General features: G+C 34.7%; 1 protein-coding gene across 5 annotated transcripts in view; it reads left to right on the top strand.

The window, feature by feature from the left end:
- The window catches only part of GABRG2 (gamma-aminobutyric acid type A receptor subunit gamma2), a 93,544-nt gene that overhangs the window by 29,353 nt on the left and 38,710 nt on the right, over nucleotides 1–25,481 (top strand). For 3 of the 5 annotated variants that reach the window (XM_034960920.3, XM_003808007.5, XM_003808008.5), the window contains exons 2-6: nucleotides 2,739–2,890; nucleotides 4,407–4,474; nucleotides 6,552–6,772; nucleotides 10,150–10,232; nucleotides 12,834–12,971. In XM_034960920.3, the coding sequence (XP_034816811.1) occupies nucleotides 4,433–4,474; nucleotides 6,552–6,772; nucleotides 10,150–10,232; nucleotides 12,834–12,971 (484 nt within the window). In that variant the 5' untranslated portion in view covers nucleotides 2,739–2,890; nucleotides 4,407–4,432. The other 2 variants (XM_063604695.1, XM_063604696.1) reach the window with 2 other exon arrangements.

Raw genomic sequence — 25,481 nt, forward strand, 5'->3', positions numbered from 1 at the left:
GCTGAGGAAAAGAAAAAGTTCATTTATTTATAATGTAGATGGCCATTATTTTTCTTCCTGAAAAACATTTGTTTTTAGTTCTCCTCAGCCCATATTGCATTAAAAGCCTTGAAGCAGCATACATAGATGTAGGTTTTTGTTACATGTTTGAAGCTGGTGTTATAAATCTATCAGTGGTCACTTTATAAAATGATTAATATAATATTTATAATAATATTTGTTCCATTATTAAGGAATTTTGCTATTGATTAATTAATAATATAATAATTGTCATGGACTTATTTTCAGTACTGTGTGTTAGGCACTGTGGTAAGCACTTAAACGTTGTCTTAACCTTACACGGGAATGTAATATGAGAACTAATATTAAGCCTATTATAAGATGAAAACGTTGAGGCTTATCAAGGTTAAATAACTTCCCCAAAGTTGTTAACAGTAAGTTCCAGGCAAGCCACAAATCCAGAAAGCAGAACTAGCATTTCCTGATTCCCAAACAGGTAATCTTAAGTACTCTATTTTACCTCTGGATGGCTAAGTAGACTCCTGAAGTGTGAAAAAAAAACTAGGTGATGACTCTGAGGGAATTGTTGGAGCAATTCTGGAAATTAGTCTTACTTCTAAAAAAGTATCCCTTATCTTTTCACTTTATGTATTTTCCCTCCTGGTCTGCCAGATAATAGTAATAACGGTAATACAGCACCATTATACTTGACTCATTTATTTGTTGGCATAAGGAGGTGCCATAAACAAACAAACTAAGCAATTTAGTACATATTCCCTTTTCTTGAAGAAAATTTAATAGGGTGCATGTGTCTTGAGAGAGAAAGAGAAAGAGAGAGAGAGATTTTTTGAAAAGGCACTTTTGCAAGAACAATTTAAACCGTAATGTATTCTATTATGGCATCTGACGAAACTACCATATGCTTTTCTCATGAGTTATTGAAGGGATTTGAAAATTACTTTACCAGAGAGCTTTTTTATTTTCTTTCCCTAAACCAGTAAGATTTGGGTCAGAGGATTAAAGCTCTATTAGGCAGAGTTTAGCAGTGCTCTGGAGAAATGATGAATTGAAGCCCAAGAGGGATTTTTTTTCTAGTAGTACACTGGCCTCTGCTTGCGTGGAGGCTTTTCTCTCTGAGAGCTGACAGAAGCATTGCCCAGCCCATTATACCCACTATGGGCACTCTGTGAAATTAATGCTCCTTTAAACTTCCTATGCTCTCTAAAGTGCGAGATGTAAGACACTGGGTATGTTAGGCCTTTTGCAGATGTATTTTTATGATGTTTCCTAGTCATACAGCTTTAAAGGAATGAAAAAAGAGGTTACTGTAATCATTAAGTTGACCCATGACAATAATTACTCTTAAGACTTCATCCTCTATCCTTATTCTCAAACCAGATTAATTACATAATCATCTTCTGCAATATTTAGTCATCAAGATCTATATATATGATGTACATAAAACATATGTGCATTCATGTGTACACACATACATACACACACAGGTATGTATATTTAACTACATTGTACATGTATATATACTTGATGACCGAGTATGACTGAAGAAAGGTGATAAATCTGGCTTGAGAATATATGAATATATATATTTATTTATTCAAGGTAAGTGTGGCAATTATGTCATAGCTGACAAAATTCATTCTATACTATATGTTTAGAAAAATAAGGTAAAGATGGGGGCAGGGGTGGGAAATGTTATATTTTAAGTTTGTATTTTTAAAAAATTTTACTCTAAACTACAAAAGTAACCAATATTCATTCAGTGCTGATAAAAATGGAAATGGCAGCTTTTGCACGGGTGTGTGTGTTGCCCCTGGATCTGGAAAATATCATCATCTTGGCGGGGTTGCCTTGGGACTTGGGTTAGGGGGAGAGGTAAGCTATAGGAATTCCAGTCCCCTTCCAGAGTCATTCTCAGGTGGCTTCCAGCCCAATTGCTGAAAGGGTTTCTGATAGGTTTGGGCATAGCGAATATAATGAAAGAATATTATGTGGCTTTTTGATCTGTTATAACAAGTCATTTCATTTCTATGATTATAGCACATTAACCATTGCGTTTGCCATGATAAAGGGTGGTTTAAAGTCTGTAACATTTTTCTTCATAGTACCAGGTTCTTAACAACCAAAGATAAATGATCCACCTTTGCCTTCAGTGCAAGTGAGGGGAAAAAATACACATAAACACACCCTGGGGGAAGCAAAAGCAAAGAGATTGAGCTCTCTCCTTAGTGTTCAAGTTAGCGGGGAGAGGCACGTCTGGCAGTTCGTGGGAGGGAATCTAATTATCAGTCTCTTACTTTCATTAATAAGTTGGGGCAAGTGAACTCCTCAAAGAAGGAAAGAGCAGACATTATACCTGAATTCTTAGACTACATATGATCCTTTAACCACCATTTTCACACAAATAGTTTTCTTATAATTCCTTCAGGAGACTGGGAAGTAGGCAGAAAGAACATCAAATATGGGAAAAGTAAAAATAACTGGCAAAACATGGTTTATTTGTCCATGGGAGGGCAAAGAATTCTGAAAACCTGAAGCGTACACTTGAATACAGTTAGTCTCCATCTATGCAGTTTAATTAGAACAACCCTCAAGGGAGAATTTTCAGTTTAAACATTGCTTTTATCCTGTTTTATTTCTTCTTTTCCACTGGTGGTCTGTGGATAAAAGTCAACTTGTGTGTAATCTATGTGTTTTTTGACCAATATGTTTTTTCTTAGCTTCACTAGCCAGAAATCTGATGATGACTATGAAGATTATGCTTCTAACAAAACATGGGTCTTGACTCCAAAAGTTCCTGAGGGTGATGTCACTGTCATCTTAAACAACCTCCTGGAAGGATATGACAATAAACTTCGGCCTGATATAGGAGGTTTGTTAAAGTCTTTTGTGTTGTGCTATAGATAGGAGCACATAAACATGTCTACTTTATTAGATAAAACATCAGTGTAGTTCAAGAGCAAGGAAGATTTAAATTATACTTTTTTATATGTTGTAAAAGTAGTGTTTAAGTAGCATTCAGGCCTATGAGTGGGAGAGGTGTCAATACATGCAAAACGAAGAAATATTATTTTCAAGTGAAGCTTGAGAGCTAGAGTTAGAAATTCACATATTGCTAGATATCTCAGATAGAAGCTGTAGGAAAAAAAAAAACAATGACCCCTTTATGAAGCAATATAAACAAATCAAACAAGACAATAATAGTAAAGAGAGGATATATTGTTTGCCTGTTTTTGTGTAACAAACAACCAGAAAATCTCAATGACATATGACAGTAAACATGTATATAATACTCCCCTCAGAGATATACTAATCTAGGCTAAAGCAAGCTGGAGCTGCTTATTTAGGACAACTGTACTTTATGTGTTCCTCGTTCTACTCTTGGGACCAGCAGGTAGCTAGGACAACCCTTCTCACAGTGGTAGAAAACAGCCAGAGAGTAAGTAGAAGCTCATGAGGCTGAATGCTTAGGCCTAGCACTGGCACACTCGCTTTTGTATATATATTGTTAGCCGAAGCCAATCAGATGATCCAGCCCAAAGTTGAGAGGCAGAGGAATAGCCTTATCCAGGAGAAGGCAAGGATGTGAATGCCGGTTATAGAGAATTCAGTCCACCACAGTGAGTTAGGACATGACACTTTCAAGGAAAAAAATAAAGAAAAGACTAATGCTCTTGTTGTTCATTAAGAGTTAAATAAAGATGGAGACCATGCATTTGGTCATGGATATTATACTACAGATTTTTAATATCAGTCTTCTCTGAAAAATAGGTACATAATGGGTTGCCATATGGTTTTCTCATAGTATCTGTGGTATCACAGGGTACAATAAATCATCAGGGAAGATTAATTTTGTGTTGGTGAGAGGAGTGTGAGGATAATGTGGTCATTAAAGGAATCAACAGGGAACTGTGATCCAAAACCAATTTATATTACCAGTTTGCTGTTTATGTTCACTTCATGTTCTGAATGCATATTTTTTTCTGAGTTATTAAGCAATTATTTTTCTATATGGGTCCAGTCAGGGACATGCTCAAGTCAATTTCAGAGCTTGAAGGAAACATGGTAAAATTCAAGATATCTGAGAGAAAGATGGAGAAAAGCTAAGAGCAGCATTTTCTAATTTATTCATTTTTATGTTAGTTTTAAAAGGATAATTGGTTTCAAAACTGTACTATGCGTGCTTGGTGCATGTGCATGCTTAAAAAAGATATTTCTTTGAAAACAAAATAGTTATTCAAATGTGGTGAATTAGTAACTGGTACCAAATTAGTTGTGAATAAATTACTTCTAATGTAGCTAAATAAATCTATTCTAGAAAACAAAGATTAAAACATTAAAATCTTGCACCTCTCTATGTGCACACATTTCTATGTTTCTCTTTACAGTGAAGCCAACATTAATTCACACAGACATGTATGTGAATAGCATTGGTCCAGTGAACGCTATCAATATGGTGAGTTTCCAAATAAAATTCTTTGTCTATTTTATTAGCATGTTTGAGAGAAAATGTGATGTCATGGAAATAGCAAAAGACATGCCAGCAAAAAATTTAAGTTTAAAACTTTAGAAGTGAAAGATAGTCTTCCAGATCCTTTTTTTCTTGTAATATGAAGATAATTAAATGTTAAGTATTTTTATGAGAATTAAATAGGACCATATATATAATTAATTTGTGTAAATATGCTATGCTGTTGAAATTCAACAATCGGTGTTTACTTGCCAAGTGCTACTTACTACAAAATAGGATATAGTACTCAACTACTTATTAGAACGTTGATAGTTTGGTTCAAATCAGAAATGTTTCTCAGATAAAATAGTGTGTCAGATGTAATAATAAATATAATTCTGTTCTTATGTAACACTTTCTACCCAAATGTGAAATACAAAACTAGACTGGAGTCCAAAATATGATATAATAGAGAATGTAAAATAGAGTAGAGCAGAATGGAGTACAACATAACATAAGGTAATATAGTATTCTATATTATACAATATTATATATGATATAATATAGTAAAACTATAAGTTTAAAATCATGTTTACCAAGCTAGCAATAAAGATGCTCTGCTAAGTGAGAGATTGATGTGCCAATTGAGGTGATATATCATCACCTGCATACTCCAAGCTAATAAGTTTGCTTGTTTAGTCATTAAACAAATTCTAACTTCCTTATAACCGTAATTCTCAGAATATTTAGAGTTCTGAAATAAATTCTAAATATCTAAGAAGTAGAGGCTATATAGATAGTTTATTTAAATGCAGAACTTTCTTGTTTTAGGAATAACAGTCCCCAGAACTGTTCTAGGATCAAAGTTTGTGAAATAATAGTTTTAAGAATCAAAGTTTTTTATTCATGGCTTTTCTTGCCAAAATGGAGAATATAAATTAATTAATTTTTCTTTCTACTGGCACATCACTAATTGGTTGACAAAGGATTTCATAAAACAGGCTCTCTTCTCATTACTTGTAGACTGTAAAAATGAAACTAAATGATGAACAAGGGTGGAATGACTTACAGGGTAGAAATGTAGCTAATCACAGTGACACCCAGTGGGAGGTGGTGCAAGGAAAGAAAACAGAACAATGTAATTGAGGCAAAAGACTCAGGCCTAATGGTCTGAATTTCACACCATATCTGCTTTTTTTTTACTGAAGTCAACCACTCTCCAGTTTAGTGATATGTATACTTGATGGAAATAATTACAGTAATTTGTCACTATAGCATTTAAGAATGCATTTTATGATAGAGATTAGCAGAGTATTATAAATTATTTTTAATTGTTAATTTCATCTTGTTTAGAGAAAAGAACAAGTAAATAGTGTAAGTAAATAGTGAAAAAAACCCTCTTCTTGGGGGTTTGTTCTCTGCCAGGCATGATGCAAAGCACCTTTTGTTGATTGCCCTTTTCTATCCTAACACGGCCGACCCAGTTAGATTCTTCATGATCCCTATTTTAATATAGGCCAACTGACTTTCCAGATCTCCTGCTTATGACTTTTTTGCATATTCTGTACTTTGTTTCACTCTACAGTGGTGGTTCTGAATCTGGACTTCTTTTTCCCTCTCAGGGGATGTTTGACTGTGTCTGGAGGCAATTTTAGTTGTCATTACTTGGCAGGATTGAGTATGGGTTTGGGGTTTGCTACTGTCATCTAATGAGTAGAGGCCAGGGATGGTTCTAAACATCCCACAATGCCCAGGACAGCCCTCATGGCAAGAAACTAGCTGGCTCAAAACAACACAATGCTCTGCTCTATAGACATGGAAAGTAAAGGATTGTATCAAGGCTATGCTCTTTTGCCAGAACTCACTTAGACAGATCTACTTTTTCATAAAAGTATCAAACATAGCTACAAAAGATGGGTGAGACAGTAACCTCCTCAGCAAAACTCTAGGTTTCTTTTGGACTATTCAAAGCCAAGATAGCTTTGCTTCATATTGGCAAAGAAAACAGGAATGAAATATACCAATATTTAAAAAGATAATCTTACTGTGTACAAATTTTCTGTTTATCATTTTATTAAAACAGGAATACACTATTGATATATTTTTTGCGCAAACATGGTATGACAGACGTTTGAAATTTAACAGCACCATTAAAGTCCTCCGATTGAATAGCAACATGGTGGGGAAAATCTGGATTCCAGACACTTTCTTCAGAAATTCCAAAAAAGCTGATGCACACTGGATCACCACCCCCAACAGGATGCTGAGAATTTGGAATGATGGTCGAGTGCTCTACACCCTAAGGTATTCTTTTGCAAAAGGAAAGGAGTAATTGTTAGGAAGAAAACAAACAAACACAAAAATCAACCATAAGTCTCTAAAAGAAAAAAAAAAGGAAATAAATTTCAAGACTGCATCAGGGTTGGCATGCTATCAATTAGTATATGACATCAAAACATTAGTTTTTTCTTTTTGTTATCAATGAGCTTTTTCAAAGCACTAATTATAGACAAAGCTTATTTTCCACAACTGCTATGAAAACTATTTTTTGTCACAACTGACCTGAAATTTCCTTTGTCTTGCAAGATCATCTGACCTTTGCACCTACGCTTTGCACTCTTATGCTTGGGAATATCTTCATTTCCAAGGAAATAGTTGCTAAAAGAGAATTTTTGAGGTGTATGTCTCCATACATCCTTCTCTTTTTAGCTTCACAATAGCAGGCACCTAGAATCTATTATCTTTCATCTCCTGGCACCCCACTTCCCATTATGTTAATAGGCTATTTAAATTAATTTATTGTCTATCTTGGGAATAGACATGGGAGAAAGTTGAAGGAGCTATGGTTCAGCCTCTGAAATTAAATTCTGAAATTAAATTGTGAAATTAGAGTAAAATGCTACCTTAATAAAATAATTATTTTATGCCATTATCTTAGCACTTCATATTTTGCATTTAAAACATTTTTACATTGAAGTTTCTCATTGGTGGGAGTACATTATTAGACAGAATAATAGATAAGTACATAGTCTTACGAATCAGACATCTGACTTTGGTTCTTAGCTCTCTCTTTTACTATCTGTAGGAACTAGGGCAACGCTCCAGCATTTCTATATAAAGGGACTTAGGGGCAGCTATCTGGTAGCAGGACTTTTAGTGTTAGAAGCTTTGTTTGCATAGTAAGCATGATGTTTTTACATGGTTATGTTTTTATTTAGAAAAATTAAGTGAGAACTGATGGAAATTATTGGGAAAGAAAGCACAACCATGCTGTCCCACCCTGTACTGCCTCTCCCCTCACCTTGACATCACAACTGAGCAAACTCTTTTACCTTTCATTTCTTTAATTTCTATAAAACAGATATAGTTCTTCTGACCTTACGGAGTTGCTATAAGGACAAAATAGGGTGATAAGTAAAGTGATTAACATAGAGCCTGATATATAGTAAATATAGAAAATATTAAAATTATTTATACATTTTCAATCAAAATAAGAATAATGCAATTCTAAATCTTCATATCAAATGATTCATGTTAAATGTGCTTGCTCAACATACAAAATATAATACTTGAATAGGCTCCAAAATCTTTATTAATTATATCAGTTATTAGAAAAAGCCACAATTCCAAAATAAATTCATTCCAGGCATTTTATATTTATCATGGCTTTTGTAAACTTAGAGATATAGTAATAACTGAATTTATTTTTATTTATTTATTTATTTATTTTGAGACAGGGTCTCACTGTGTCACCCGCTGGAGTGCAGTGGCATGATCTGGGCTCACTGCAACCTCTACCTCCCAGAGGTTCAAGTCATGTTCCCACCTCAGCCTCCCGAGTAGCTGGGACCACAGGCACGTGCCACTACACCCTGCTAAGAATTTTTTTGTATTTTTTTGTAGATATAGTCTTACTATGTTGCCCATGTGGTCTTGAACTCCTAGGTTCAAGCAGTCCGCAACTCAGCCTCCCAAAGTCTGGGGATTATAGGCGCCAGCCAAGGCATCTGGCCAATGCCTGAATGTAGAATCTAGTGGGTACAAAATTCGCCTGATACGTCAGAGCTCAGTCCAGCTTTTGAAATATGAAGCCAATCATACTATCTCAAGTGTCTTTATTGTTCTTATAACATTGTAGTCATTTTGGGACTTAATGTATGGAATCATTACATTAGTTAATTATGAAAGCCACCTCAAAAGTGTCACTAATGGAGATTCAATCAAAGCTTGAATGGTTACCAGTCTACATAGAGAGATGATTTTGTTCTGGCTATCTAAAATGAGCTATGAGTGTGTTTGTGTGTTTTTGTGCATGCCCAAAGACATTTAGATCTGTATGTATGTTTGTATCTGCAATTATATTATTTTCAATTTTAATAATTCCAGTTTAATTTGGAGTAATAATACTAATAAAATATCAAGTTTAATTGTAGCTTCCTTTATGAATAAAACTATTCTTCCCTTTGAAGAGCATATAAATATATAGTAACAATGATTAAAACCTCCAGCTTTGAAGGTAGATAATCCTGGGTCCAAATTTCAGCTGTGCCTCTTGTTACGTGACTTTGGACAAGTTCAGGTACAATAAATGCATAACAATACTTATTAAATGAGGAAACAATTCACTCTACCCAGTGCTTCATAGTTAATTAAGGGCTCAATAATTATTAGATACATTTTAACATCAGTAATTGCTCCGTTATATCATAGAATGATAGATTCTTAATTCTGTTCAATTAAAAATTATACTAATTAGAAAATCTCTTAAAAATAAATTTTCCTAAAATAATACTTTCCTCACATCAACAATATCTCTACAATGTAAGAAATATAGCTAAAAATATGAAATTTTAAAAATCATCAACCCATTACCATTACAATTTGAGATTATATTCATATTTACCCAAAGGTGGTCAAGACATTTGACTTTCAAATCTTCTCCCTCCTGGAGTTCCAGCCCAGGACTTGAGACTGAGAAAATCTGTATACTTTAATAAGAACTAACTAATAAGACATAAACTAATTAAGATTTACTGGCAAACATTTTTCAAATATGTCTGCGTATGTGCTTTTAACATTTCTTGTTTTCCATTAGATATTCTTCTACTCTGTAATATCCTATTTAATGACATCCTCTGGAAGATCCTATTTAGTGACAGTGTAGTGTAGAATTAATGCCACACCATTGTGCAACACAGGTATTTTTACACTCACCTTTAGCAATTAAGGCTAACAGCTAAGAAGTTCTTACAAACAGAAGGTCCTGCTTTAATTAGCAGTTAAGATCTTAGAATTATCAACATTCATTTACATGCAAACAGTAAACGAGCTTAAGTTCTTAAAACAGTTGGCTCTGTTAAATATATTCACTGAGTGGTTTCACTTGAGCAATTAATTTGCAAAGAGAAAAACCAAACCAAAAACTTAAGTGATCATAAATTTTCAATAAATATAGTTGAGGTAAGTGAGGTGCTATTATTTGGTCTGTGAAAATGAACAGACTACATTAAGTCTTACGTAATTTTTTCCTGGACTTGGTGGATTTCTTCATTGGGGATCACTCTGTGTTTTCAATCAGAATGTGAGATATTCTCTAGAAAAAAAATCATTTAAAATTGTGCAAATTTACAATTTAAAATTATGTCTAAAATCCATCTTATGTTTAATATCTTTCTACTTAGGTTGACAATTGATGCTGAGTGCCAATTACAATTGCACAACTTTCCAATGGATGAACACTCCTGCCCCTTGGAGTTCTCCAGTTGTAAGTAATATTCCTTCTCCATTTGTATCCTCCCTCACCTACAGTCTTTCTGATTGCCATGTTAATTAATTGAAAGAAGCATAACAAATTTCAAAGTTGTATTAAGTTATGTTACTGACTTCGATGATTTTGACCATCTCTTTCATCTTAATCCCAGCTTGCTCCGATTAGGGTGATTCCTGCAAAAGAAGGGCTGATTTTATTAAGAATTACAATAGGTTTCCTTGAGTTGCAAACTTTTAATATATTGGTTGCATAGAGCCTTTTTTTTTTTTTTTTTTTTTTCTGTAAGGGATTGTAAAGCCAACCCTGGACTCAATAGAAAAGGTGCAGTCTTTAATTATATATCCACTTCCTTTCTCTCCTATGGGCCTAGGAAGGGACTATAGCAGCACATTGCTAGTTAAGGCCTGCCCCACAGGACAATTATTTCATTGATAAAATATATGTGAACTACTACTTGACACACATAAGATCAAATATAAAACCATTATTTTTACATTTATTATTTTTATCAGATAGATAATAGAATGTAGCAAGAAGATCCATGATGATCTAACACAGATTATGCTTTAGTAACCTTTACAAATATTTCCTGCCTGAATCAAAGCCAAGCAAACCTAAATTTCCCAAAACATTTTCCTTACTATTTGTTCAGCATCCATGAAAGGTCAATTGCTTCTTTTACGTTTTTTGTCTGCCAGTTGTACATATTGGACAGAATAAAAATCTGATTATAGATTTTAAAAGTATGTTTGTAGAAATGTAATTTCTCAACCAGGGAGTCCACCAAGTCATAGTATTCACAGTTTGAAAAACGTTGATGATCAGAGAAGTAATCACCTGTTTATCACTTCATCAATACCAGAGGAAACCAGAGGAAAAATATCACTGGACATCATATTTACCTAGAAAAATTCTCATTATAAAACTTATTTCATGTTTTCCTGAATCCAAGAATGAAATATGTTTAATTATAAAGTTAAAGCTTCCCTGTGCTTTAGAGAGATAAGCCTTCCTTTCTTTTAATACTCCAATTGGGACTACTTCTTTCTTGCGTCAGCTAAAATTCAAGAACTGTTGATTTCTCTGCCATCAGGTGGCCAGTTGAAAATGGTCCTCTGAACCCAAACACAATTTAATATTACTCATTGCTATCAGAATAATTCAGTCACCAGCACATTCTCTGCCTCATATCATCATTGGTTTTTTTGTTGTTGTTGTTTTGTTTTGTTTTGTTTTGGACAGGGTCTCGTTCTGTTGCCCAGGCTGGAATGTGCAGTGGTGTGATCTCGGCTCACTACAGCCTTTGCTTCTGGGGCTCAACTGATCCTCCCACCTCGGCCTCCAGAGTAGCTGGGATTTCAGGCACGCACCACCATACCCAGCTAATTTCTGTATTTTTTGTAGAGATGGGGCGTCGCCATGTTGCCTAATCTGGATATTATCACTGTTTTCCTCAATTTTCATCACATACTATCATATCTCTCTCCATCCCCTCCATCTCTTCTAGGGACTCTCTCTTTTTTTTCCTCCCTCTTTAATTAATATAAACATATAATAGATAAAGCTGCATCAAAAGGAACAGAAAGGGGAAACTATGTGGGATTTTATTCCAAGTACTCAATCAGTGTTCATAATCAAACTAATCTTTAAATGGCATTATTATTTATTATCACATAATAATTAGTATTATTAGTAGACAAACTGTTAAAATGATTTCTGATTTTTATTTATTTTCTTGAAAAAGTTAATTCTGCAGTTGACTTCATAATAATGTTTATCCATTCAACAAATATACATTGACCATCAATTCCGTGAGATAAGTACTATTATCCTCCCTATAAGAGGACAAACAATTTAGGAGGAAAAATATACACTTGTCTAGGGTAGAATGGCTGGGAAATGGTACTCATAACCACTACTTTATCTCACCTCCCCAGTGTGATGTCTTCAATGAATACTCTCTGTTCTATTAGTACAAGCTCATTGATGTCTTCCTCTTAGCATTTCTACCTACTACTGCTTTGAATTGTGTATTTCTGTGTATATTAAAATGGAGTCCCAACAAATTGAGAAAGAAAGATAATAAATAATTTAGGTTATTTTTTCCAACTATCTTCCACTTCAAATGCATTCTTTGGAGAAGTTTTGAGTCTGTACTGTCTTATTATTTTCTATTTCTGTGTGACTCAAAATCTTGCTCTGTTAACTGCCTTTCACTGTGATACAAGACTTTGTATTTCTACTATTTATTATAGACTGGTCACTTGGTATGCACTATTCCAGATGATGTAAAGTATGCATATGGCATATATAAAATCACATGTAGTATACCTTCTATGTCATTTAAATTATTTTCAAGAGTATATTTGACCTTTGGATTTTTGAATCTAACTTTCCATTAGGATGCAATGTCATTGTAATTTATGTCCTCATTGCAATGCCCTTTTGTAACTGGGGGAGAATATTGCCAAGATCCTCATTTAGCTTGTAACTATCTTTCTCAGTCTTTACCTCAGTGTCATGTTCATAGAAGATGGTTGCTACATATGCTAATTTATAATCATTTTTAATGTGAGCTTTCCTATCTCACGGCAGATGGCTATCCACGTGAAGAAATTGTTTATCAATGGAAGCGAAGTTCTGTTGAAGTGGGCGACACAAGATCCTGGAGGCTTTATCAATTCTCATTTGTTGGTCTAAGAAATACCACCGAAGTAGTGAAGACAACTTCCGGTAAGATGCACTTGCGAAGAATTTCAAGTGACCCTTCCAGAGTTGAAATTTTGGTATATATGAATTAGAAGGTTTTTCAATACCTCTCAATGAATGATAATCAGAAAATTAAATGAAGTGTTTTAACTTTCTAGAGAAAATTATAATTGAAATTCAAGTAGAATAGATAAATATAAATATATTCTACCAATTTGGGAAAATTGGATTCAAATTGGATTAGTAAATTATTCCCTAATTTATTAAAGGAAAAATGAATATAATTATGAAAAAATAAAATATTTATTAGATGTACCTGTTTTAGAAAGTACGTTTCATAATGTAGTGAAATCGCTACATTTCACACAGGAAGAGTGAATTTTTTACAAATGCAGAAAAGTAAGCATAGTGGATATGGATCCATTCTCCATTCAGTAGTTTAATATTTTAAACTTATCCATCAGTGGATAATAGAACAAGCCTTGAGTATCAGACAGGATTGGGTTCAAATTCCAATTGCATCAGTTATAAGCTATAGACATTGGGCAAATGTATTGAATCTCTGAGATCAGCTTTTCCAGATACCTAATGTGCATTAAAAAAAAAAAATTGCATCACAGGAAGACAGTGTGTATGCAAAATATAAATGAAATGACATGCTTAGAATGATAGCTGGCACACAGTGAGCACTTGGTCAATAGTAGCTCTTACTAATATTAATTGTGATTATCAGATGTGCATGATAATATGGTCAGGAATTGAGATTTATTTTAAGACAAGCTAAAAGTAAATATTTTTATATTAAATCTCATGATTTGTAATAGTATCAATTATTGATTTAAAACCCTTTGTCGGGCAAGTTAGATATGTTTCCAGACCAGATCTGTCTCATGGGTGGCCAGTTTGAACTCTCAGCAATGTTGGTTATATCCTCTATGTAGATTAATCCAACTACACCTTTTAAAATTATGTTAATTTACATATGTTCGAATTTCAAATACAAACATTGTGTTCTCAGCTTACCAACTATTAAGATGTCATTTGAAACGTATTTCCAAGAGTTGAGCTGTTTGCTGTTGATTTAGTCACAAACACCTGATTATTATCTAGAATTCATAGGAAATATTTTTTGCGTGTGGAATAATTTGGAATCAGACCTTCATCTACTTTACAGAGAGAAGCAAATAAAGGACCTACACAAAGATGGAAATTTATGATTCGATTCTACTTTCAAAAGTACCATCCTTCAAATCAAAGAATTATCTGGCTGTAACATTGTTTTGAGCATTTGCAACTGTCTCCTAAAGGTCCTTTTATTTGGAAAAAAGAATCTGAAAGAAGGTCATAGTAATGCTTGAGTATATTATTTTAAAGTGGCTTTCTGTTCCATTATTCGCAAGAAACCTGACCATCAAGTATTAGTAGAACAATCTTTTTTTTTTTTTTTTTTTTTTTTGAGAAGAAGTCTCGCTCTGTCTCCCAGGCTGGAGTGCAGTGGCGAGATCTCTGCTCACTGCAAGCTCTGCCTCCCAAGTTCATGCCATTCTCCTGCCTCAGCCTCCCCAGTAGCTGGGACTACAGGCGCCTGCCACCACGCCTGGCTAATTTTTTGTATTTTTTAGTAGAGACGGGGTTTCACCTTGTTAGCCAGGATGGTCTCGATCTCCTGACCTTGTGATCCGCCTGCCTCGGCCTCTCAAACTGCTGGGATTACAGGCAAGAGCCACCGCGCCCGGCCTAGAACAATCTTTCATCTGGTTCAAAAAGGAAAAGTTCAGGATTGCCTTAGAACTGAAGTCTTCCATCGGCGAAAGAAAACACATACACACACACACATGCCACGTAAAATTAATCTCCAGTTCTTCATGCTTCCAGAATGAGAAATTGGGCATTAAGTTCTGTTGTATATTCATATTTCTATAATTATTCCAGCACTCTAAAACAGAACCCACAAACTCGTGACTAGAAGATTTCTTGTTTAGTTGTTTTGAGCCCAAGAGTGGTATGAAGAACTAATGGTGGAGACAGAAGGGTTGATTTTACATCACAGAGCCTAACATTACCACCTCCCCAATGTCTCATGTGGAGGATGATCTAGGGGATTTACTATCTATTAGGAGACACTTGTGGGAGAAAATTATCTACTTACTTTAAGCATAGCAAAAATAATTAACAAGGTCTCACAAGGCTATTAATCTTCCTAAGGAAATCACAGCAAAACAGTATTGAAAAGATACTACATTTCACACTGAGTACCATCATGTAACTGATCTCATCAACTCCTTTGTGCGTCCTAATATTGTGAATAGCCTTCACAGTTGGCCTTCTCTCCCACTCCTCACCCTGCTGGTTTGTATTTTGTGTGTAGTACTATTTCAACGGGCTCGGTGACGAGAAAGGGCTGAATTGAACATTAGTGTTGATAACGAAAGGCAGCCTGATTTCTGTGACAGCTGATTTTTTAATGATTGGAAGTTTTTGCTCGATATTTGCTTGATTTTTTTTTTTGATGCTGTTCTTATCTTCAAAGCATAGCTGTGTAACTAATGAATGTCTACAAGGAAGTTATGTTTACAACTTTCTTGGGAAATTATCAGGAGCTCAATCTTAGCCAATTATAATGTGACTTTCTTTTAGACTTGTGGTAAATGTATCTCCCTTTAAGATGCCTCTTTTGTAACTGGGGGAGAATATTGCCAAATTGCGACATAGCTTAGTGAAGGATTTTCCAACCTTTATTCATTCAAGCTTTGTTATATCCAAGTAGTGACTGTACTTCTGATTCCTAATTTTTTTCTTTAAATTGATTCATGTGGGTTTTTTTCTTGAATGCGTAATGAATTTTATTATTTTGTTTTAACTTTTCAGTTTGGGGGTACATGTACAGGTTTGTTATACAGGCAAACTTGTGTCATGGCGGGGGTTGTTGTATGGATTATTTTGTCACTCAGGTATTGAGCCGAGTACCTATTAGTTATTTTTCCTGATCCTCTCCTTCCTCCCAACCTCTACCTTCCCAAAGACCTCGGTGTCTGTTGTTCCCTTCTATATGTCCATGTGTTATCATCATTTAGCCCCCACTTACAAGTGAGAACATGCAGTATTTGGTTTTCTTGTCCTGTGTCAGCTTGATAGGGATAGTGGCTTCCAACTCCATCCATGTTCTTGCAAAGAACATGTTCTCATTTTGTGTGGCTGCATAGTATTCCTTGATACATGGTTTTTTAATGAAGTTAATTTTTTAAAGGAAAGTTAATATAAGGACCATAATTGGAAAACCAGGACATTTAACAAAAATATAAGTGATATAAAAATATGATTAAAAAACAAGTGAATACTCTTACACTTTAAGTGCATATATTTGTGTTCCCTAGACTTTGAATATGTTGAAAAAGAGAGAGAGAGAAAAGGATATTAGAGCTTGAGTAAAGAGCAATTAGTACCAAATCCAGACATTCTCTTTGATATAAACAGAAGAATAGAAGCATTTCATATGAGAGAATTTGCTCACCAGGAAATTTAATGCTGCTATGGGAGAGTCCTTGCATCCACCACCTGAATCATCTCCTTTATTACTACTTTATTTGTACTACAGCTGAGAAAAATATTTCCCCTGTAGTGGGTCGATAAGATTTGAAGAATATTTTTAATTCATTGTCAATATGCTAGAACAGATTCTGGATCCATGATTTCTTCTTCAAACTATAATTCCTTCCTGATTGTTCTATATCTGGTAGAAGAACAACCATTGCCCCAGTGAGCCAGGCGTGAACACTCAGAGTCATGTCTCTGCCTCCCACATCTAATGAATCATGAAGGCACTTATGCTTCTGAAATATCTTGTGTAACTGTCCTCTTTTCAGTTGCCATTGCCACTGTCCTAGTTCATGATTTTGTCTGTTCTCATCTGGAATGTGTCAGTAGCTTATTAAGTTATGTGCCTGCTGTCAATTTCTCTCTCATCTCCAGTCTATGCTTTTCACCTTAATTATAAAAGCTAGCACTTACTAAGCACTAACTACATGCACCATAGCAAGCACTATATGTAAATGATCTGCTTTCTCATAACCATAGTTAACATTTACTATTAACACAGATGGTATCACTGCAGATGAGAAAATTGAGACTTCGAGGGGTTCATTTTCCTGCAGAAATCAAGGGCAAGCACTGGGACAGAAACTCAAGTGGTCTGCTCTGACATTCATACTCTTAATCACAACACTATTTGACTCCCATCATGGCCCAGTGAGCTCCTGATATATCCCTTCATCATGTCTCAATAATTCAGTAGGTTCAATTGAGCACAAGCTATTGTTTCTAGTATATAAGAATCTAGTCTCAGGAATTTTCCAGTCTTGTTTTCTACAATTTCCCAGCTTGTGAGAGAACCGAACTATTAATATGTTTCTGTGTTTAACTAACCAGTCTTACACTCACATTGAATCTCAATCTCTTTCTGTTTTGAATGACTTCTTAATGCATCACTACCATCTCATCTCTATGACTTTAAGGCTTAAATCAGTGGCATCTCTTCAACAGTGCCTTTGCTGATCTTAATACCAAAACAACTTGAAGCGATTTTTAAGAATGTTCACCACGGGAGTCAGACAGCTCAGGTTTTAACTCCAGCTTTGCCATTTACTAGTGGTGTGACTTTATATAAATCATTTAATATATCCGAGCCCAATATCACCAGTATCAACAGGGTTGCTCCAAGGATTAAGAAACATACTGCATTAAAAATCTGCCTGACAAGTGGGAAGGACTTGGCAAATGGAAGGCAACAATATTACTATTATTATCACTATCATTATTATTCCATTAACTCCTCCAAGAGCATTTTCACCCACCTTAAGAAAACATGATTTCTATGTGCCACATTTTCTTAATCCAGTCTATCATTGTTGGACATTTGGGTTGGTTCCAAGTCTTTGCTATTGTGAGTAGTGCCACAATAAACATACATGTGCATGTGTCTTTATAGCAGCATGATTTATATTTCTTTGGGTATATACCCAGTAATGGGATGGCTGGGCACATATACACCATGGAATACTATGCAGCCATAAAAAATGATGAGTTTATGTCCTTTGTAGGGACATGGATGAAGCTGGAAACCATCATTCTCAGCAAACTATCGCAAGGACAAAAAATCAAACACCGCATGTTCTCCCTCATAGGTGGGAATTGAACAATGAGAACACTTGGACACAGGAAGGGGAACATCACACACTGGGGCCTGTTGTGGGGTGGGGGGAGGGGAGAGGGATAGGATTAGGAAATATACCTAATGTAAATTACGAGTTAGTTGTTGCAGCACACCAACATGGCACATGTATACATATGTAACAAACCTGCACGTTGTGCACATGTACCCTAGAACTTAAAGTGTAATAAAATATATATATATATATTTATATTTATATAAAATGAAAACATGATTTCTGCCTTGTGTTGCTTGGGCACTTGCTTTACTCCTCAGTCCCTGACCCCTTACTCCACTACATAAGCTTCACAACAGAAACCTTCTTTTAATCATCTCTAAGCCAGTCACCAGACTAATAGTCATCATGGACTATTAACCTGGTGGCTGACTTAAAGGTGATTATAGATAATGGTGGTATTAATCACTTGTGACAATTACATTGATACAACAGTATATCATTCATCAATGAAATACATAATGTGGAATGCTATTATATATATTTTCCATGGCTCATTGTGTACTCTAAGCTAGAAGAGATTATTCTTTTTGTCATGTTGCCACGGCCAGCTCATCAAATTCTATCCATAATTTTTGACTCTTTTTTCTTCTCTGTTGTCATCCTGAGATGTAGGCTAGAAAAGTGGACAAATGGGTTTCTTACGGGAAACTTACATTGGTGGGATCCTCCTGCCATCATAATGAATCACAAGGAAATATACCACATTTCTCCCAAATCAGAATACCATTAAATCTGTCATATTGTCTTTAGCAATGCATCCAAAACACCAAGGTTTCATGAAACAACTTCATAATTATTTTTGGCATAACCATGTAAATTATTTTCTGTTTTTGTTGTTTTTAATCCCAATTTTTTCTTAGATTCCATGTTCTAGTTATATTTTCCTGATTTTTATCACAAGGAATATATAACTAGGAAAATGAAAAATCTGTGTACCACTAAATTTATCTTCCTTTCCACCAGTGACATGCAGATCACAATTTCAAAACATCAGCTCCATGGATGAAGTTCATGCTTGTTGCCTGATTTCTAAAGTATACATATACTGTATCTTTAAGTGTTGGGCATCATTCTCCCATCATACTGTTCCCTTCCCTGAGATTTTCTTACTATGTTACACCTATCCCAAAGTCTCTGCTCCTATTTATTTTATTATTTAATACCAAGTTCAAGTCCAAACTTCTCTGTCTACATTAATGTTTACATATGAATAAAATGCTTCCTGAAATAGAGAACAATAGCTTCCACCTTTTAGGCTGTTTTAATTTAAATGTCCTTGGTAAACTAAGGAGACATGCGTAAAACTTGACTCATGATTTAGATGATATATTTTGGCAGAAAAAAAGGAAAGTTAAAAAACTACAAGTTAATGGTACTTTTTAAATTGAAGAGGTTGGAAGGGAAACAACAACAACAACAACAACAAAAACTAAATGAAAATAAAACCTAAATGAAAAAAGAGAAATAAACAACTACAGCACCAATCCTACAGTCTCTTGTTACTCCTGAGTCTCAGTGAGTTGTGAGCCTATTTTAGTCAATACTAAATTTTTCAAACTACTTGAAGCAGCGTAATATCTTAAAATAAACCAGTGGATGATTGCACAGTAATAGATTTTAATTTTATTTTTAAGCTTCAATTTAGAAAGTTAGCTTTGGTCTCAGGAGAGAAAAGTGTATGAATTATGTAAATAGAGCTGGGCCTAGAGCAGCCATGGGGAAGTCACTTTCCCTCCTTGGGATGAAAGTTCCTTATCTATAAAAGGAGTACATTTGATTAGATGCTTCTCTAAAGTCCTCGTCCTCAGTATTTATTCATAATCCCTGATATAACCAAGGTTACACTGTCAATGTCCTAATCTAAGAGCCACTTTCTTTATAAATGAATATTTTTCTAGAATGTTTTTCCTTGATCAAGTTTTCAATAAAATTTCAAAACAAATACAAAAACACACTGCTTGGGGTTTAGGTTTTTAATTTAGAGGAAGCAGTTTTCCCCCCTATCTATTTTGTTCTTAGTGATATGTTATTATACACATTAAACAAAAATGTTAACCAAAAATGATAACCTATTTTCTTTCCATTGTGATTCTGGAACATTTGTATGCTGTGTTAAAAATCATACATTTGGATTTTAAATTCCAAGGTTGTGTTCACACTATCTAGCAGGGAGATAGTTTTTAAGGGGCAGAGGGAGACGGCATAGAGAAGTTCTGTGAAATCAAAGGAAAATTGTCTGGTTTCAAGGTGACACATGTCATTTCTGCTTATGTTCCATTGGCGAGAACTAGTTGCATATTCCTATAGAGATGAACTGAGGTTGGTAAATGCAGCTCAATTTTGGGTTAGGAAAGGACAATGGATTTTATGACTTTCTAGCATCTATGCAATATACACAATGGTATTTTATTTCTCACAAGAAGCTTCTGAGAAAGATATTCTTTTTCCATTTGATAGATGAGGAAACTAAAGTTTAGATGGGCTAAGTTATTTGTTCAAGGATATTCAATGGGTAGAGTTATTTATTCAGATCCACAATTTTTACTCCATAAAGAAATGAACTAAAATAAAAACTATTCCTAAGCTTGATTATAGCTATTTTTACAGAGACATGCAACAATGAAGTATTAGCACTTAATATGGTAGCCATATATATGAATCAACAATATGTTAACCTGTAGGAATACCAATTATATTTAGATACAGCAAAAGTATAAAGTGAGAAACTTAATTTAGCAATTATATCATTTCATTTTTCATAAAAGTTATTTACTGCTTATGAGATAGTATTATTTACTAGTTAAGTGGTCATTACTACTCACAAGTTAAGTGGATCTGCACATGACCATTCAAATCTGACTGTAATTCAAAAATTGTTGAATCCAGTGTATTTGTGAAAACTTGTTCTTTGAAAAAAATCAATTTGAGAGAATATATAATGAAAGGTTTGCATGACTACTATTTACGATAAATTTTAAGATTAATATTTTTGACAGTCTATCAAAACCAACCAGATCAAAAAAGCATTATTTTTTTTAATCCAAGTTGTTGGTATTTTCTAACCCAGCTGAAAATCCTATTTTGCTACATTTAAGAGACATTTACATCAGTGTGACTGATATAACTAATAGATCTCTAATAAACAGCTACTGCCCCAAAATAAATTTGAAAGACATTTTTTTTGAAAATGCAAAAATGTGAGAGAATGAAGACTGAGCCTTCAGAGATGATACTCTACACATAAACTAATTGAAGATTACTTTTACCCTATTTGATGTAAGTGAATGATTCCTTCATCTTATTCTTGCAGTTTCAGAAAATAATGCTATTCAGCATTGCAGATACGCACTTTTAAGCATATCACAGACTGGAAATGGGCAGCAAATAGCAATAAGGAAAATGTATTCTTTTTAAAATATTTTACCTTCTTTTCTTTAAAAGGAGATTTTTATGAAGGCCACAACATTGTGTTGCACAACATTCTAGAAAAGAATTTGCTGGGCATACAGATGAGGGGCTGACTAGAGTTTATTTACCATTTTCACCTGCCATTCATGTAATATATTTCATTTAAGAGATCAAGAACATCTAATTTTAGTAGTACATCCAGCAAAACAGAAACAGATAGTAAAACCCCAAGGAAAAAGGATTGACCAATATGTTAAACATGGTTTACAATGTCACTTTTTTGTTTGCTTTTATTTTTTATTTTATTTTATTATTATTATTATTTTGAGACAGAGTCTCGCTCTGTTACCCAGGCCGGAGTGCAGTGGTGAGATCTCGACTCATGCAACCTCCACCTCCCAGTTCGTGCCTCAGCCTCCCAAGTAGCTGGGATTGCACACGCACGCCACTATGCCCGGCTAATTTTTGTATTTTTAATAGAGACGGGGTTTCACCATGTTGGCCAGTTTGGTCTCAAACTCCTGACCTCAGGTGATCCATCTGCCTAGGCCTCCCAAAGTTCTGGGGTTAAATGCATGAGCCACCATGCCCAGCCTGGTTTGTTTTTGTATAAGGGTATCTCTGCTGTTCAAGAAATTGACAGTGCTTTACAGTTAACATAGAAAAACACATCATAGATGTCTAATTTTTCACATTTCTCTGTTTTCCAATTTATCCACTCCAAAATTAACTACTCTTTGCAGTGCACCATGTTCCACAATGATGACAAGAAGATATACTAAAAAGTTCTATTCTCTTAAAATTAGTTCTTCTTCCATGCCCACTACAAACCTAATTGTTTTGCCCATAAGCACTTCACTAGCAGCTTTATAAGATGATATCTTTCTTTAGAAACACTGGAGTACAATAAATAAGTTACATTGCCAACAAGACTCAAAGATGAAAGCTTCAGTTTAGACAAGTGAGTTTACTGGATTAGTTTCCAAACATAATTTGTAATCTGCCTATACTCACATGACTAATAGCACCATGTACCAATGATATACTTTCATCATTACATCTATTGTTCATTGCTAAGTGGTGAAGAGTTATGTAGTATCAAAGACAATGTGTAATTCACAAACTGGGTAACGGTTCCTTGTTAAAGAGGTAATGCAATCATGGACACCAATTGTAATCGCCTACTGATCACATTTCCTTATGGGTGGTTTCTTGTTACCAGTATTAGTGACTAAGAGTGAAGTAGAATTGGTATAAAAATAAAATTTTAGGGCTAAATCTTAAAGACCAAGCCCAGTTGTAATTTCACTCACAGGGAAATTACTCCAAAGAGGTAAAGTCAGAGCTTCTGAATTGACAGCCCGTTATTTGACTCCTGCCTATAGCAGGGTCTTTAGGATGGACAGAGTTAAATTTCATTTTATTTCTCAACTAATATTAAACAACTGATAATTTTCATGGGAAATTTAAAAGATTCTTATATCCTAAACATCTGAGAAAGCCCTCATTCCCATGTAAAAATATTTATGTAGAGCTGAATTATCACCTGTCTCAACATGTGGGTAATACAATCTCCAGTTTACCAAAGTCTCTACTACTCCCTGTCCTATTTCCTATTTTTGGAGTTATGTTTTCTTTTTGAGTTACTGTTTTCATATTTTGGAAAGCAATGTGTAGGTGTATCGCTATAAAAATGGGGAAAATTAGAGATAATTAATATGAGATAGCGTATGTATCTGTAGAGATGAAAAATATTATTTTATCTTTTAAAATAAAAGATAATGGGAGGCTGAGGCAGGAGAATCACTTGAACCCAGGAGGCAGAGGTTGTGGTGAGCTGAGATAGCGCCATTTGTACCCCAGCCTAGGCAACAAGAGCGAAATTCCGTCTCAAAAATAAATAAATAAATAAGATAAATAAAGGGCAAAGAGGATTTTTCTATCACAAAATGACACTCTAAAAAATGAATGCTAAAACCATGACTCAACCAAAGTTTGCCTGAAAATAAAGATTAGGTGAATTGCAAAGAAGTGCCAGAATTTTGTCAATCTAGATCTCACCTTTTGACATTCTGCAACTGGGCTTATGTATCATAAATATCTAACATAAGCAATGCTAAGTTCATTCAGTTTATCTCTACTGTCCACTTTCATGGAAGATGGATTTTGAATAAAAATAAAATTGCAAAGTTCTATATATGGACATCTGTGCCTGTAGTCTTCACTGTCTTTTAGTTTCTTTTCCAACTCACATGTAAGCAGCTAAAAGCTTTGTTGCCATTTTTGGTTTGTTGCCGTTTTGCTTTGTTGTCGTTTTGCTTTGTTGTCATTTTGCTTTGTTGCCATTTTCTTGCACATGAGCAGTCTTGCATTGTCAATCAAACTGATACTTTGTCCCTTTGTAGTTTTCTGAAGATCTACATAGTTAATGTTCTGCAATAAAATCCTATTCTTTACTTACTTTGATAAAATGAGGCAGCTGTGTATAGAGCTCTGCATACCCTATGATTCCTATTTAAAGGTTTCCATTTTGGTTGTGGTATCATGTAGCTGAATGACCTTAAGGAAGACATTTTCTCTTTGAACCTGCAATTTCTTCATCTCAAAATAAATAAAAATCAGACTAGACTGATTTTGAAGGTTTACTTCACTCCTAAAACACTGTGTCATATTTCCTGGTATTTAACATCTCTGTTATGAAGCAAACATATGGTGGGTATTTGCGTTCTCTATGTCCCCTAGAATTCCTAACAAAACTTTTATCATGTTTTCTTATTATGTCACATTCAGAAATTAACAGATTTACTTTGTCGGTCCCGTGTGGAGATCTTAGGTGAGGGAAGGGGACCAGGGTGTTGCCATAGAGATGGTTGATAAGTTAGCTAAGGTCTGATAAAATGAATTCAGCATGAAAACATAGACCTGCCATGAGTGGGAGGAGCAAGGGTGGATGCTAACTGAATTTACTGTGAATGAGAAATTGGGGATGGAGTGAAGGTAGGACAGTGGCTGTGACATGGCTTTCAGAGAGGAAGGAAAAGATACTCAGGTCTTCAAACAGGAAGAAGATTTGCAATCAAGAGTGCATAAAAGGACCTTAATTTATTAGCCTATTATTTTGTTTTTAATATCTTAATTGTATAAATTGGCTGAACTTGTATAGTCCTGTGAGTCGGCAGTCAACATAATAATGACACCACTACCTCTAAAATAATAATAATAATGATAATAATAACAATATGTGCTAACATTGTGAAGCACTTTCTATACATCAGCTCATTCATTTTTCACAGCCATTCCATAATATGATGCTCATTTTCCAGATGAAATTTCCAGGTACAATCAACCTTGTAGAAAAGTTGACAGAGAGGGTAAGAACCTTGTGCAATATCATGGTGTAAGTTACTGAATAGACACTCATCTTTCCTGACTGACAGTCTGATTCCAATTATGAATTAAACACCAAGGGGTGTGCGTGTGTGTGTGTGTGTGTGTGTGTGTGTGTTTCCAGAAAGGCTTACTCTTGGCCCTATTTCTTTATCTAGTGTGTAATTTATGTTCCTGTTATTGTTTTGGCATCTATCCATCTACCAATCTATCTATCTATCTAATCTATCCTTTATCTATTTATCTTAAGCTGATTGCATATAAGTATGGTACAGTCAGTCTGTATTGGTCAGCTTAATCTAGACAATGCTATGGTAACAAATAACCCTCAAAATCTCAGTGGATTAAAGTAAGAACAATCTCAATTGTTCTACCTCCAGTGTTTCTTTATTCTGTGGTATATCATTCTCATAGCCAAAAGGGGAAATAATAGAAGAGTAAAATTGTCCTTAAAACCTCTGCTTTGCGGGTCTTAAGTAATTTTGACTCACATTCTACTGACCAAAGCAAATCC

The sequence above is a fragment of the Pan paniscus genome, chromosome 4 (assembly GCF_029289425.2).
Source record: "Pan paniscus chromosome 4, NHGRI_mPanPan1-v2.0_pri, whole genome shotgun sequence".
Classification (NCBI taxonomy): domain Eukaryota; kingdom Metazoa; phylum Chordata; class Mammalia; order Primates; family Hominidae; genus Pan; species Pan paniscus.